Consider the following 16135-nt stretch of genomic DNA (forward strand, 5'->3'; position numbering starts at 1 on the left):
CATAATATCACTGTTTCAGAAACCTGCTTTTACAACCCCAAACTCACTGGGCCTGACTCAGGTAGGAACTGACTGGAAGGTGCATTTCCTGGCCCTGACTAGACATGCTACTTTTTTTTTTCTCTTTTTTGTGAAATGTTTGGTTGTGTGGAGAGTTGGAATTCAGGGATTGATTATAGACACAGAATGTACTGAGGAACTTCTGAGGAAAATCTCTCCTTCGTTTTTTTTTTATGTGTCACGTTCCAGTCTCTGAGGTAGGTGTAATAGAGACATGAATTCATGTCTGATGTAATCGTAGGTCCATTCATAGTCTCTGGAGATGCCTCCTAACTTCTCTGGTTTCTGTGAGGGAATTGGAAACTCATGGCCTGTGCAGGGTCCTTTCTGTTGCTTCTCTCTCTGCGTTTCTTATGAAGAGCAGTGGGGGTGAGGTATGTGTTTGCTGGTATGTGGAAGGGTGTGAGGTAGAGTTTTATACTAGAAGTAGACTCTCAGTAAGTGTTGAGAGGTAATAATTTATCGTATCAGAGGTTGCTTGAAGAAGTTTTGAGTTTAAATGAACATACTGATTTGTCTTAAAATTGAAGTTCTCACTACAGGCATTTAGGTTTTTGATGGCTGAAAAATCAAAATTGACATTACTCCTAAGTGAGTTAAGTATCTATCTTTCAAACAAAATCTCTTCATTATTTTTGATATGGTAGATGGATTTTCCTGATGATGGAAGGAAATTGGAATTATTTATAATCTCACCTTTTCTTTTTACCTAGGAACAGAGAGGTTAAGATATTTACCTAAAGTTACACTGAGTCATACAAAAGACATTTCCAAAAGTCATACAAAAATGGACATGGTCACATGATGGGAGGCCAGTATTTATAGCTTATATTTCCTGTTAGAACGTTTGCATTTTCTTCAATTAAATAAAGAGGTAGATTTTAAAAAATAAATTTATTTTATTTTGGGCTGCATTGGGTCTTGTTGCTGCACGTGGGCTTTCTCTAGCTGCGGCGAGCGGGGGCTACTCTTCATTGTGGTGCGCGGGCTTCTCATTGTGGTGGCTTCTCTTGTTGCAGAGCACGGGCTCTAGGCGCACGGGCTTAGTAGTTGTGGCACGGGGACTCAGTAGTTGTGGCTTGTGGGCTCTAGAGCACAGGCTCAGGAGTTGTGGCGCACGGGCTTAGTTGCTCCACAGCATGTGGGATCTTCTTGGACCAGGGCTCGAACCCGTGTCCCCTGCATTGGCAGGCAGATTCTTAACCACTGCGCCACCAGGGAAGCCCAAGAGGTAGATTTTAAAATACGACTTAAGCTGTAGTATAACCACGCTAAGTTTCTGAAAACCCAAGAGTCAGGGGAAGGTAGCTCATGAGAATACCATGTGTAGATCTGCCGCCTAGCCTGGTCTTACTGGAAACCTTCTGTAACCAAGATCATCTTGACACAGTAGTTATGTTGGCTTTCATTAGAAGTCACGACTTAAGAAAGCATGTCTAGTCTTTTAAAAAATATATTCTGAAAGTGGACATTTCCTAGTTTAATAATCCTTGAACCTACGCTGTTGTTTTAAATCCTTGTCATTTTTGCATTCTGAAGGTAAGGTAGCAATTAGCAGTCAGTCAGCTAAAATGTATTTATCTCCAGCATGCGTTTAACCCTTCTAGAGACCTTTTTAGTTGCCCAGAAGAGTTGTGATGAAATGAGAATCTTAACTTCTAAAGTTTTTCTTTTGGTTGCTTAAAAGCATCTTGATTAAACCAGTGGAAAATAAGTGTATTTTAAGTCATAGCTAAAATTCTCTATTTTGTTTTTGTTTATCTAAATGACAAAATTAGACTGGCTGGTTCATAAAACTTAAGTTTGAGTATTTATGTGATTGTATAATGCATAATGATTAGATTCATTTCTGTATCAAACAATAGAATTGGGCCTACCTGTATATTTATAACTTTATAATGCTGAATATATGGTAATTTGATTTCACTGTAGTTTGGAATAATTATTTTCCAAGACATAGCTTACGGCTAATAGACCATTCAGAAGGGATTCATTTGACTATTCTAAGAAGTTACTGGATCTGGAACTCACAGCTTGATAAATTCTCAGTATTGCCGAAATATGGGGCACTAATGTTGTTTATTTTTTAAATTTATTTTCCTAAATCATATCTTTTTAAAATGAACTCCCCCCCCCCCCGCCAAAAAAAAGCCATTATTTCTTTTAGACTAAATGTGGACAGACATGTTATAGAGAGCCAGGCTATTCTAGGAATGTTGCTTTTACACTTTTTAACCTGAAATACGTTATCTGAAAACATCTAGACTATTTTCCTCTCTGTCCTCCTCCTCATTCCCAACTAATTAAGACATAATTACCTATGGGGTTTTATTTTTGTGATGAAATTCATAACCTCTTTAAAACTTGGCAAGGTTCAATACCGGGAGGGCATTGAGTTTGCACAGTTTTCTGCAATATTGATCATACAAGAGTGAAAAGTCTTTATCTTGCTTTTTCCCTCATTATTTTGGCAGGACAGGAAGTAACGGACAGCAGTGCAGAGTCCTATTAAAATAATTTGACCTTCGCCATATACCCTTCAAAATGTGAATGGACAATTGGACTTTATGTTTCTAATTGTCTACAGATGTCCTGTCTTGTAAGTTAGAAGGAAAAACTTGTTTTATCATTATGTGAAGTTCTTTAAAAAAAATAAATTAGGAAAGCAATTTCCCTGCAGGTAAATAAGTGTTTAAATATAGCTGAGGGGAGTCTATTTTCTTTGATAAGGCCATTTAGAAATATATGTTGGAAAAATTACCTTATATTTATGGAAACAGCATACTCTTAATTTCATGGCTAGCTGGGGTTAATCAACAACGTGCAAGATGAGTGTAGTACACAGGAAAAAAATAGAATAAAGATGCATTTCATCTCAGGAGATTTCATGGTGAGACTATGCTGCCTAAATATATCTGTTCTCTTTTAGCTTTCCTCTCCCACCTCTCTTTTTTTAAGAGAAATTTTTTTTTTAAATTATGTCCTTAAAACTTCTGAAAATCATCAGTTTCACATTGAAAAATACGTGATTCCCGTAATCTGCAAAAGTGTCTTTCTCATGCTATCACTCACAGACTTATAAAACATTTTAGGTGTCAACATAAATTCTCCTTTGAGGTGGAAAATAATTCTCACTAATTCTTCTCCCATGACCTCCCCTCCTCTCAGCCATCACCAACATGACTGTGCCGGGTCCTGAGTCCAATAAAATGATTTAATTTCCTATATTTCTAGGGCTTACCTGTGTACCATTTGTGTGAGGACTCTTAGATTTTAAAATGGTACCTCTTGCTTTTTGGTAACTTGGTGGAAGCAAAGAAAGATAAAACTTTCATTGAAAGGGTTTGGTTGTTGACTTTTGTGGCTGATGAAATGCCATAGTAACTGGGAAAAGGTGGCATTTTACTTTTCACTTCTCATATATGGAAGTATATTCAGACAGGCAGAGTAATTTACTGATTCAGTGAGGGGCTAAGAGTGACTGAACAAATCTTTGGACCTCCTAATTATGTAATTACTTCCTTAGACATTTATGTCTCTGCAGATGCGCTTGTCGTTTTTTTTTTTAACATTAGGGATGTCTTTCGTAACATTTTGTGTGACTTTTCTGGGCCAGAAGCAGTGCAGCAGTAGCCAGCTTGCGGGTGATGCCGTTGAACACCTAATGTCCTTAACCTGTCACGCGCCAGCCCCCTGCCCCACCCCCAAGTCAGACAGCTGAGTATGGAACAGTATGGCGGGCTGATTCCAATGCGTACACCCAGGCTTTACAGATGACAGCTTCGTTTCCTTTAATAGGGGCGATGTTATTCCTCTTCATCAAGTGATACCCATTTAGCGCCTTCATGACCTTGACAGATTGGCAAGTCACCTGAGGAATATGTAAATGAGATGAGGTTAGAGGGCAGTGATCCACTGTGTTCCGTACAGCCTTGCTGTTACACGGAGCACAGAGGTTTCAAGGAACTGGTCAATGGTGAGTTCTCATCCGAGTGAATGTGAAACCGATTTCTGAAGCAAGGCTTTGCTGCTTTCTAAGAGGATGAGTGAGGGGGAGTTTTTGCAGGTTCATCAGTGATGTGGGATGCTTAAGGACTTGATCTCATTGGGATCATTTGTGGCCCAAATATATTTGTGGTTCTGTGACACCAAGCAAGACCTGCAAGAAATTTGGTGTATGTTGGAGCCTCTTGGGCTCCCAGCCAGAGACAGAGTAAACTGTACATTATGGAACATCAACATAAATGGATTTCAGAAGTCTTATCCAATATTTATTGATCCCTTACTTTATTTATTTATTTTTTAAAATTAATTAATTTATTTTTGGCTGCGTTGGGTCATTGCTGTGCGCGGGCTTTCTCTGGTTGCGGCGAGCAGGGGCTACTCTCGGTTGCAGTGTGCGGACTTCTCATTGCGGTGGCTTCTCTTGTTGCAGAGCATGGGCTCCAGGCACGCGGGCTTCAGAAATTGTGGCACGCGGGTTTAGTAGTTGTGGCGCACGGGCTCTAGAGCGCAGGCTCAGTAGTTGTGGTGCACGGGTTTAGTTGCTCCGCGGCATGTGGGATCTTCCCAGACCAGGGCTCGAACCCGTGTCCCCTGCATTGGCAGGCGGATTCTTAACCACTGCACCACCAGGGAAGCCCCTGATCCCTTACTTTATACCTGGCATTCTGCTCAGCACAGGAGGCAGAGTGACTAAGACACAGTCTCTTCCATCTAGGAGCTCACAGGCTCACAGGAGAAGGCAAACATTTGAGCAGATTTGAGTTTGGGACTTTATCCTGAGGAGCCGTTGCAGGTGTTTGAGCTGATGAATGATAGAGTGAAATTCACACCCTGTAAATCTTCACTCTGTGAAGGATGGAACCGAGGAGGAGATCGACGCCTGGAAACAGCCATAAGATCATTATAGTGTCTAGCTGAGAGATGCTGCTGGTCTGGACTAACGGAGTAGCTGGGGTAAGGGAGGTGGAGAGCAGGACCAGAACTACTAGGGACGAGAGGAAGAGTGGGGTTAGGGGAGGTAATAATGATACAGAAGATTAAAAATGTCATGGCCACCATTTTGCATGTGTCAAGAGGTGGTTCCCACCAATGATTACTAATAGAGTATTACTTTTCCAAAGCAAAGAAGACACAGTCCGCATACCCCACAGTCTTGCTTGTAAAATGTTTGTAAAGGTGTTCAGGTCCAAAGTTTCCAGCCTTCTGCTAAGAACTCCATTTTAAATAAATAATGCATCCAAACAGTGCAGTAATATATATAGGTATACACTGTAAACTATGGGCATTTTGTAAGGTAAGGTAGTGGGTGAACGGTCGGCTGGAAATTTGTTCCAAGTGTTAACCCTGGTACTTGCAAGCCTTGGACAATTGACTGAACTTTCCTGAGCCTCGGTGTTCTAATCTGTGAATATTAGGCCAGTAATATTACCTCATGGCTTTGTTGTGAGAAATAAGACCGAAGCATGTGAGAACAGCAGCCCTGGAGGCTGGCAGAGTAGCTACCGAAGGCTACTAACATGCTTCTTTTCTCTGTTTTCTCTCAGAGGATGTTTTAAATGTTGCACTTTCTTTCTTCTTCTCTGTGCTAATAAGCCTCACTTGACCTCGGACCCAGAGACCAATATAAAAATGTTCCTGTGTAGTTGTCCTAATATTTAAATTCCGTAAGGAGATTTCACATGAAATGCTTGATCTCCTGGCAAAAGGCGTTTACTGTTTCTCTCTTTGTTTTCAATGCAGGACGTCAGCTGCAATGAGATCACAGCCTTGCCTCAGCAGATAGGGCAACTGAAATCCCTACGAGAACTGAATGTCAGAAGAAATTACCTTAAAGTTCTACCACAAGGTAAAAAAAGAAAGAGGAAAAATGAATCGATCAAACAGGAGGCTTTTATTATTTTTTGTTTACCTTTGTGAAGAAGGTAGCTCTAGTCATGTTTGTGTGTGCCTATTAATATTAATTATAATTTGAATTTCATGTGCTGATAACAGAAAAGTTATATTCAAGTTGTAATTTTAGTCAGGGGTTCAGTAACAAAATCATACTCCTGTATAAAGCTGTGTGTGTGTGTATGTGTGTGTATTAAGTTTGTTCAGGCTCTCATAACAAAGTACCACAGACCTGAGTGGTTTAAACAACAGAAATGTATTTTCCCGCAGTCTGGAGGCTGGAAGTCTGAGATCAGAGTGTTGGTCAATTTGGTTTTTCCTGAGCCCTCTCTCCTTGGCTTGTAGATGGCTGTCTTCTCCCTGCATCTTCCCTCTGTGTCTGTGTCCCAATCTCTTCTTCTTGTAAGGACACCCATCATACTGGATTAGGGCCCACACTAATGACCCCATTTTAACTCATTTACCCTTTAAAAACCCTGTCTCCAAATACAGTCACATTCTGAGGTACTGTGGGTCAGGGCTCCAACATATGAATTTGGGGGGCACACAGTTCAGCTCCTAACAGGAGGCAACATGAATTGCTTTTGGTATGGATGGACGTGGATGTCCTGGAACATCCAGTCAGTAGTTAGTTGCTGCACTTGGTCCTGCAGACCCAGAAGTCAGAGTTTGGGGCTTTGGGGATCTGGGAGCCCTGACCGGGAACCCTGAGTGTCTCGAGTCCGTGCTTCAGGCGAGGGCATGCCTTTGCTGAAGTGAAGCTTGGGCTGATACCACTGGTTGTTTTGATGAATTTCTTGAAGCCTGGAGCAAGGATGGCTCCAGAGCCTCAGCATTGAGACTCGGCACGAACACCGAGCCCCTCACACAGCCCCACCCAGGAGCCAAACACGGGCAAACCCTTCCCTGCAGCTCTGGGCTTCCATAGTGTGTGCCTCTGATATGTTGCGTTGAAGTTAAAATAAAAAGATATTCGATAAAAAAAATTGTCAGGGACTTCCCTGGCCGTCCAGTGGTTAAGATTCCGTGTTTACACTGCAAGAGACATGGGTTCGATCCCTGGTTGGGGAACTAAGATCCCGCATGCAGCGCAGCCAAAAAAAAAATTGTCAGTCAACTGTACTTCAATAAAACAAAAATAAATTAAAAATAAAAAACACATATTTATTCAGGGCTTCCCTGGTGGCGCAGTGGTTGAGAGTCCGCCTGCCGATGCAGGGGACACAGGTTCGTGCCCCGGTCCGGGAAGATCCCACATGCTGCGGTGCGGCTGGGCCCGTGAGCCATGGCCGCTGAGCCTGTGCTCCGCAACGAGAGAGGCCACAACAGTGAGAGGCCCACGTACAGCAAAAAAAAAAAAAAAAAAAAAAGATACATTTATTCAGAAATGTTATACCATTAAGAACGGTGATAAGTAGCCTTGTAGATCATGCTGGATCTGAATTTCACATTTTGGGATCCTCGTTTGGACCTGCTCAGGAATGAGTTGATGAGCAGCAGGACACTGTATGCTTTCTCCAAAACATCCTCTGGTTCTCAGAGATCACATTGGTTTCTGTCATTTTCATTTAAGCACATTAGGATGCCTGATAAGCTAAAGGGTATATTTGGGAACAGTCAGCATTTGGTCAGTCTGACTCTAATGCAGCTATTTGAGAGCTGCCTGATTTTTATTATTCTGTTCCTGCTTCATGATCTTTGGCTTGAAGTGCTTCATTATTCAAGGCAAGAAAATGGAGCTCAAGAAAGGGAAAGGACTTTATAACATGTAATGTGCTCTATAGATGGGAGTTTTAAGTGTTATCTGCCATCTTCACCTTTCTCATGCTGGCTAGTATTTAAAGAAGAAGAGTTAGAAACTATCTCGGCCTAAAGATTTATTACTTTATTACTTGGTATAAAAACATTGATTTTTCATTTTGTCATTGTGCGGTTCCAGTTCTGAATGGATGAAATTGTTTTTCTTGGTTTGAGCAAGTATAAAGAGAAAACTCTTACTAACAGCAAATTTATAATCATATAGCCTTTCATAACATTAAAGAAAACTTTCATCTAAATTTAAGCTCTTAGGTTAATTATTGAGAAGTCATCACAAATTATTGAACTCTTGTTTTCAAAAGAAAAAATTAATTTAATCATTCAAGTGTTTCCTGTAATGGTTTAGAAACATGTGGGAAGAAAGTGCATCTGTAAAATCAAGATACTTGTTTCTCTCACCACTCGTTGCTCGCTTAACTTAAAAACACTCCTTCTCCTAAAAAGATCACGTACAAATTTCTATACTTTTCATAATTATGTTTTCTCAGGCTTAATATTTTAATATACACTTGGAGCTAAAACGTCAGTTCACTGGAAAACCTTCTTTTAAAAAAAATAATTTCCTGAATATCAGGTTTCTTTTTGCTTTACTCTGGAGAACTCTGTTAACAAAAGAGCATTGATAATGCTCTCAGGCAGTGAATTTAAAGACTTTTCATATTTACTCACTTGTTTTTCCTCTTTAGTACCCCTCCTCATACGCTTTCAGTTTGAGGAGGGGGGAAAAGTTTGTGGCCTAATTGCCCACATCAATCTTGTGGTGGTTATACTACAACTAATGCAACAGGGAGACTCTATTTTGTTCTTTCTGGCACCAGAATGGACAGAACATTAAAGTAGTCATTCATTGCCCCTCTTTGCAATGGAGAAAGAGGAGCGGGATTCATTTTTCTTTTTAGTTTTTCTCTTACCCCTTTTTTCCTGCTCTGTCTCTTTGGCTTTTTCTGAGCTGGAGTTATCATTTTCTCCTTCAGTTTCCTTGTTGTGAAAATGTCAGATTCTAGCTTTCCTAAACTAAGATGGTAATTGTGTCCCCAACAGGCACTAAAAGGAATTGTCATTATAAAAACCATTTCTTACTTTATTTAACTGTAAGTCGCCTTCCTTCCACTCCTGCTGTGTCTTCCAAGCACTTAGCTCTCTAGTCTTGCTTAAAAGTCTTCATTTTAAGTGGCAAATTGCTGAAAAGCAGTCACCCCTGATTTGCCAGCCTAACTTAAGGGAGTCAAGTTAGCCATCAGAGAGATGGGGTCATATTACTGGAAGTTCTAGCAAGGAGATACTCTTTTTACATACAGTCCCCCTAATTCTCAGCCCTGTTTTCAAAACGAACCATTAACTGGAAAGATCTGACTTTCTCTTTCCCTTTGACTTCCTCGATTCCATGCCATCCTCTGGCTTCACCTCCTCTCTTCACCTCCCACTGCTCTCCATGTGCTTCTTCAAGGCAACCAGGATGAGTGAGACCTGAGGCGAATCACTTATCCCACTATTGGTGGGAGAGCTGAGGTTGAGCAGAGAATTACTTGGGGCAATTTAAAAAATACACATGCAATTTGAATAAGAATTCAAAAATTCTAGTTTGAAAATTCCAATTCAAAAAGATACATGCACCCCAATGTTCATAGCAGCACTGTTTACAATAGCGAAGACATGGAAGCAACCTAAATGTCCATCAATAGATGAATGGATAAAGAAGATGTAATGTGTGTACACACACACACACACACACACAGTGGAATACTACTGAGCCATAAACAAGAATGAAATAATGCCGTTTGCAGCAACATGGATGGACCTAGAGATTATCATACCAAGTGAAGTCAGTCAGACAGAGAATGACCAATAATATATGATATCACTTAGATGTGGAATCTTAAAAAATGATACAGATGAACTTATTTACAAAACAGAAACAGACTCAGATATAGAAAACAAATTTATGCTTACCAAAGGGGAAAGTGGGGGAGGGATTAATTAGGAGTTTGGGACTAGCAGATACACACTATTATATATAAAATAGAAAAACAATAAAGACCTGGCAGGGAACTATATTCAATATCTTATAATAAACTGTAATGGAAAAGAATCTGAAAAAGAATATATATACACATATATATGTATAACTGAATCACTTTGCTGTACACCTGAAACTAACACAACATTGTAAATCAACTATGCTTCAATAAAAAAGATTTAAAAAGACACATCCTGAGTTTCTGTTACACAGCCGCCTGCCTATCATGGACGTGAGTTTGGGAGCTGCTGAGCTGATGCTCCTGTGTCTTTGTCCTTGCATTTCAATCTCATGACTCTTTTCTCTAATACAAAGTAGTTCACTAAGGTATGAAAGAAGGAAAGTCCCTTCCACACCCAGAGCGAGTTGAATTTGCAGAGACTGGTTGCTAAGTGAACCTTTGTTGGGGGAACATGAAGTAGTCTAGCTGAGTAACGTGAAAACCCTCCAGCAGTACAGGGGGAGCGGAGGGATAGTATGAATTCTTTCTCCAGGTCACTGCTTTCTGTTCCTCTTCTTCCTATAGTCCCTGCCCTTCATCTGCTTGGAATTCCTTGAGTATTTGAAAGCACCGTGTATCCTCCCTTACCAGGTTTCATAACAAACGTGAGGCCCGTTCTGAAATGAACCCTCCGTAGCCTCTCACGTGGAGATCTTGGTGGTTTGCTCCGTGTCACCCTACTCTGGCATTGCTCAGCGTCTTTGCTCTATGGAATATATTTGACTTCGTTTCTTGCAGCTGCCAATGTCGGTTGGAATACTTGAAATTACTGAGTGTTTGCTATGCCACTGGGTGGGGATTTTAAGCTAAATATAATGTTCTGTCTTGTTTGTGGAGCTACAGAAGACTTTTTTAAAGCAGTAGAATAAAGCCTAATCAAATCAGGATTACAGGGTCTGTTGCAAAGTTCCAAATTTGATAGCATTTCTTTTTTAAAGTGGAGTTAAACAATCAAGAACATATTTCTAGTAATTCGTTCTGAGATTCTGCCAGCCCACATACATGGAATGCATAAGAATATGTTGTAATTAACATATTATTCATAAGCTAGCAAGCTGTTTGAAAACAGTTTGAAGTTAAAACATAAGCATATCTTGTGTGGTGTGGCTTATGTGATTGTTTCACTGGGAAAAAAGCCTTTTTAAACAATAGGTGTTATATATGTCAAGTGTTTCCAGCTCGTATCAGAAATAACAACAAATTAAAAATTGTTGGGCCCCCAATGAAAGCTTTCCTCTCCTCTTTAGTAAAGTATTATATATACATATTCCTATTATATTCCTAATACACAACTTGGTTTTAATTATGCTAAATGATATATTTCCAGATAAGCAGAAAATTTTTGAATGTGTTTAGCCATTTAATCTTGTTGCTTTCTGAGGTTTTTTTTTCTTTCTTTCTTTCTTTTTTTTTTTTTCCCCCTGTTCTTTTAGAACTAGTAGATCTTCCCTTGGTAAAGTTTGACTTTTCCTGCAATAAAGTGCTCGTGATTCCCATTTGTTTTAGAGAGATGAAGCAGCTGCAAGTATTACTGCTTGAGAATAACCCTTTGCAGTCTCCTCCAGCACAGGTGAGGGGTCTCACAGCGAAGCTGTTGCCGGGGGGATAGGCTATCAATAGCATCTAAGCAACTCTCAGCAGAACTGGTTTGTTGATATTTTGCAGAATTAATGTATGGATACGATCATAAACAGTCACAATCTCTTAAAAAATGAAACCTCGTGTGAATCTGACCGCAGTATGTTGTCTTCTGTGACATCAAAATTGTTTACCACCATTTGCCTCACTGTCTGGTCACCGCAATCCCAGAATTATGATGTTTGATGATTTCACTTATTCCGTTATTACGTTTATCATTTTGTACATGCATTTGAAATTTTTTCACGGAGTGTATGGATTACAAAAGGAGTAATAGATTCCTTACATGGAAGTGCGCTGGGAACTAGAGTTTAACCATTTTAAAATATTGTCAGTCACTTAGAGACAAGATTCAAGCTCAAATATTAAACTATGTGAGAACAGAGTGAAGTATGTATGCTTTCAGAATTGGAGCATTACCAGGTTAGTTATCCGACGTATATACGTTTTACACTATTTATACTTAAATGTATTTCTCTTAGAATTTTGCGGTTTAGTGCAAGAGAAACTAGAAATTTCTTGAACATGGTTTTCTATTGAAATAGAATTTGGAGGAAATGATTGCCTAAATCTTACCTGTTTTGGAGAGGTCAAATTTGGTGGTCATCGTTGACGTGTTACTTAAAGTGAAAATGCAAAAACTAAATGATACAGAGTGAGATGTCTAGTGTTTACATTTTGTTTTGCCGTTAAAATATTTATAATTAATTTCTCCATAGATTTGCACTAAGGGCAAAGTGCACATATTTAAGTATCTCAGCATCCAAGCATGCCAGATTAAGACAACCGACTCCCTTTATCTCCACACCATAGAGAGGCCACATTTACACCAGCACGTGGAAGACGGGTGAGTGTGACCCCCCTCGGCTAGAAGCCCCCGTTTAGAGTTTGCTTAGGCCAAGGCGCTCCAGGTAACTAACTCCAAAAATCCTTTTGTTTCACTCAGCCAATGCAGATTTATACATCAGAGTCTCGAACACTTTTGGAATAAAAAAGGGAAAATTGATGCTGTTGATAACATTTTGGCAGGTTTCAACTACCCTCTCCTAATCAAGAATCAGTCCTTCCTGAGTGCAACATATGGGTGTGTGCACGTATTATAAATAAGATCTATAATATAAATATATGTATTTTTTACCTATCATTTAAAACAACCACATCAAACTGAGACATGGTTTTTTGTTGTTTTTTTAAAAAAATTTTTGGGGGCATAGTTGATTTACAATGTTGTGTTAGAGACATGGTTTTTTAAGTTAATTTTTAATATGCTTCCAGAACATTGTTAAGAAAAAATGCAGACTTTATTTTTTTTAATTATCTTTTAAAAATGCACTGTGTATAGTTTTCGCCATTTCCTGTTCAGAATGGAAGTTTTAGAATCATTTAACATGTACTTGGCCATTTTGGGGTGTAAACTGGGCCTTGAATTTTCGGAGAACAAAATTCTCACACTGAACACACTTGTAGAAATGCAGGTTGTTTTTGAAATGTCTTCATTGCAGAAATCTTTCTTGAACTTTTTACTAAAAAAAGTAAATATACTGTAGTGACTTAAAATCTCAGCCTACCCTAATGGTACCTTTATATAATGCTTAAAATATGTATTCATTACTTTATTGTTTTAAACATACTATCAAATTTATTTAGTCACTGAATAAAAGTTTACAGAATTATTGAAAGTTAGGAAATTTCATAACCTAAGAGGTAAAAGCAATTGGTAGTTTTTGCTTTTTCATATGCTAGAATCAATAAAATAAAAAAATTATTAACTGTTTCAAAGAACAGGCCACTCAGGTAGAGTATAAATCCATGAAACTCTGAACACCAAGAACTTATCTTGTACCATATTTAGACGGTACAAGTATCTGATTTTCATTAGGCCCTTGTCTTAACAACTTTCAATACTGGGCGTATTTGTTGTCTTTTGGTAATAATAAAAATTTGTTTAGTAAAGTCATTATTTGAATATAAGTTGATGTCTCTTGTTGTGAACTTTGTGATTTTAATTTTTTCTAAATGAATTCAATATCGATGGCATCTAACCCAGCAAGAAGGATTCTGACTCGGGCGTTGGGAGTGATAATGGAGACAAGCGATTATCTGCCACAGAGGTAAATTCGTGATCAGATTTTTTTCCTTTTGTGCTTCTAGATATATCTACCTGCATTTGCTGTACTCCTTTCGGATAAAAGGCAGTTGCATGAGAACATGTGATGATGCTTGTGATAGTTATTTGAAATCCTCTGTTATGTAAATATTAACTGTTGTTAGCTTTTTCTGAATCTTTAATGTTTTGGAAATGTCTCAAGAATAGAGTCCCTATCTCCTTCCCCTCCTACCACACCCCTCACATTATCTGGAATATTCTTGCATGCTTAATAAATATTATGAAATGACTAAGTGGTGTGCAAGAACCCGGAAGACATTTTAATAAATATGTTTGTTTTTAAGTGACAGAGTAACTCAGGAAAAAGTTGTTATATGCCTGCATAAATGTTAAGGAATCGAATGTACATTGCATTTTTTTAACATCGTCATTGGATTATAATTGCTTTACAATGGTGTGTTAGTTTCTGCTGTATCACAGAGTGAATCAGCTATACGTATACATATATCCCCACATCCCCTCCCTCTAGCGTCTCCCTCCCACCCTCCCTATCCCACCTCTCTAGGTGGACACAGAGCCCCGAGCTGATCTCCCTGTGCTATGCGGCTGCTTCCCACTATAAATGTACATTGCATTTTACCCACAGGAAATGCATTTTTGAGAAGCCGTAATTTTTATATCAATATTTGTTTTCCTGAAATTCTTAGATTGTGTTGTTTTCAGATAATTGGATATAAGTTTGGTTATTTGTGAGCTAAGAGGCCTCCCACACTGGAGCTTTGTAAAGTGGTTATATATAGCTCAGTTAGAACACTTGTTATCTTATTTATAGTCTATTAGGTTCCCTAAAATCTTTCACTAATAAACCATTAAATGGGGTTTATTGAACAGCAGAGCTAGGAGGGATAGCTGGAGTAGGGGATGTATGTATTGTCAGGCCTTCCTTTTTTGAGGGAACTTACTGAGTTTTTGTGGTTATTGAGTTTTGAAACATTGTAATACTCTTTGAAGATGTACTTAGTAGGTCAATTACCCTGTCTAAGAAATCCACATTTTTATTATATATAAGTCCAGGAAAATTGCCTTTTCCCTGTTCTCTTAAGGCCTTTGAGGTTTAATATGTAGCTAAGATATTCGAATTTATTTTCCACAAAATACTTCATAAAGCACTAGGATACCTTAAAAGCTTTCTAATACAGAATATTTCAAAAGGAAGAAGAGTAGTAGGCAGAAAAAGAAGGCCAACATCGATAAAATAAAATTACCCTCATGAACCTACATGAATAGTTTACTATGATTCCCTGGGGGAGAAAATACTCAACACATTGCTTTACAAGTTGTATTTAATTCTACTCCCTTAACTTTATTAAAACTCGTAAGTCCCCTGAAATAGCCCTTTGTTTCAGAAATTACTCACCCGAGCTTAGTTTCTGTTAAATTAAAACAGACTCTGCTTTATCCTTTATCTGCCTTCTAAGGATAATTAAGTTCATTAATAAAACATTACACAAAGAACTTCATTATCCTTTTGTTCTCACTTAGTATAAGTAGGATGCTAATATTCTAAAAGGAGGCCAAGGGTTTATTTTCTTCCTTTTAACTAGATGCATATCTTGGAATTTTGCTAATAAGTTTTTAAGATGGGAGGAGGGTGGAAGGAAGGACTACAGAAAGGATTATGTTCAACAGAATGAAGTGTGTACGTTTTCCCTTTGGCTTTTTTTTTTTTTGTCTTGCATTGTGGCCTCCTTACCTGAGAACACCTCCTAGAAATGTTTGTTTTTACAAGGATAAGGGTTCTGGATTATTCTGTGTAGCTTTCTATTTTCACTTTATTTGGCAAATATTTTATTATCTGTGGTCAGTCAGTCTTGCTTCCTGCTTACGTCTCATTGTGGGGTTCAGAAGTCACACCTGATTCCTTTCTCTCGCTGTTGCCATTGGTTGATTTAGCATTTGTTACTCTGATTGGTTTAGCATTTGTCACTCAGATAAACAAGCAAAAAAATGTGAGGCTCAGTGAATAGCTGTGCAACGAATGAAATGTACATTTGTTTTCTGCCAGTTTCTGAACAATCTGTGCACATGTCCAAAAGTAAATGAACACTGTGCTGTGAAAAATTATAGCCTCAGGAGTTTAGAAGCAAAGCCACAGAAACGTGCTCTGTGGAGGTTCCTGATCCCTGTGATTTTGAAAAGCTTTTCGTGAAATAGCGACGCTAAAACGGAGACATAGGAAAATAAATGAGGCTTCGTATTTCATTTGTGACAGAATCATAGATTATCTGAATAAACTTCATCAGTTAGTGTGGGAAACAAGACCCCCAGGGAGAACTAACTGATTACTAAATCGAAGCATTATTTTGAAAACTGCACAGAACCCCTGTTCCTTTTAAGTACTATATATTATCTATTTAAAGCAGCTTCTTATATATTTAAAGCAGCTTCCTCAGCCTAAACAGGGAAAGAAACTGAAGCTTGATGTTGCGTGTAAGATGCACTGTAAACAAATGAGATGTTGTCCCAGAGGCTGACTGCCTGCTTTCTGGGACTGGCCACATGAAGCCTTAAATAGTTTCGGTAAATTTGTGTTGTCAGA

General features: G+C 38.7%; 1 protein-coding gene across 7 annotated transcripts in view; it reads left to right on the forward strand.

Moving 5' to 3' along the window:
• LRCH1 (leucine rich repeats and calponin homology domain containing 1) overlaps window positions 1-16135 on the forward strand; it is a 189826-nt gene that overhangs the window by 118728 nt on the left and 54963 nt on the right. For 4 of the 7 annotated variants that reach the window (XM_067712990.1, XM_067712992.1, XM_067712991.1 and 1 more), the window contains exons 4-8: window positions 5806-5911; window positions 11225-11361; window positions 12149-12276; window positions 12376-12513; window positions 13477-13540. In XM_067712990.1, coding sequence (XP_067569091.1) covers window positions 5806-5911; window positions 11225-11361; window positions 12149-12276; window positions 12376-12513; window positions 13477-13540 — 573 coding nt within the window. The remainder of the gene's footprint in view (window positions 1-5805; window positions 5912-11224; window positions 11362-12148; window positions 12277-12375; window positions 12514-13476; window positions 13541-16135) is intronic. The other 3 variants (XM_067712993.1, XM_067712995.1, XM_067712996.1) reach the window with 1 other exon arrangement.

Source organism: Pseudorca crassidens, chromosome 18 (genome assembly GCF_039906515.1).
Source record: "Pseudorca crassidens isolate mPseCra1 chromosome 18, mPseCra1.hap1, whole genome shotgun sequence".
NCBI classification, from domain to species: Eukaryota; Metazoa; Chordata; class Mammalia; order Artiodactyla; family Delphinidae; genus Pseudorca; species Pseudorca crassidens.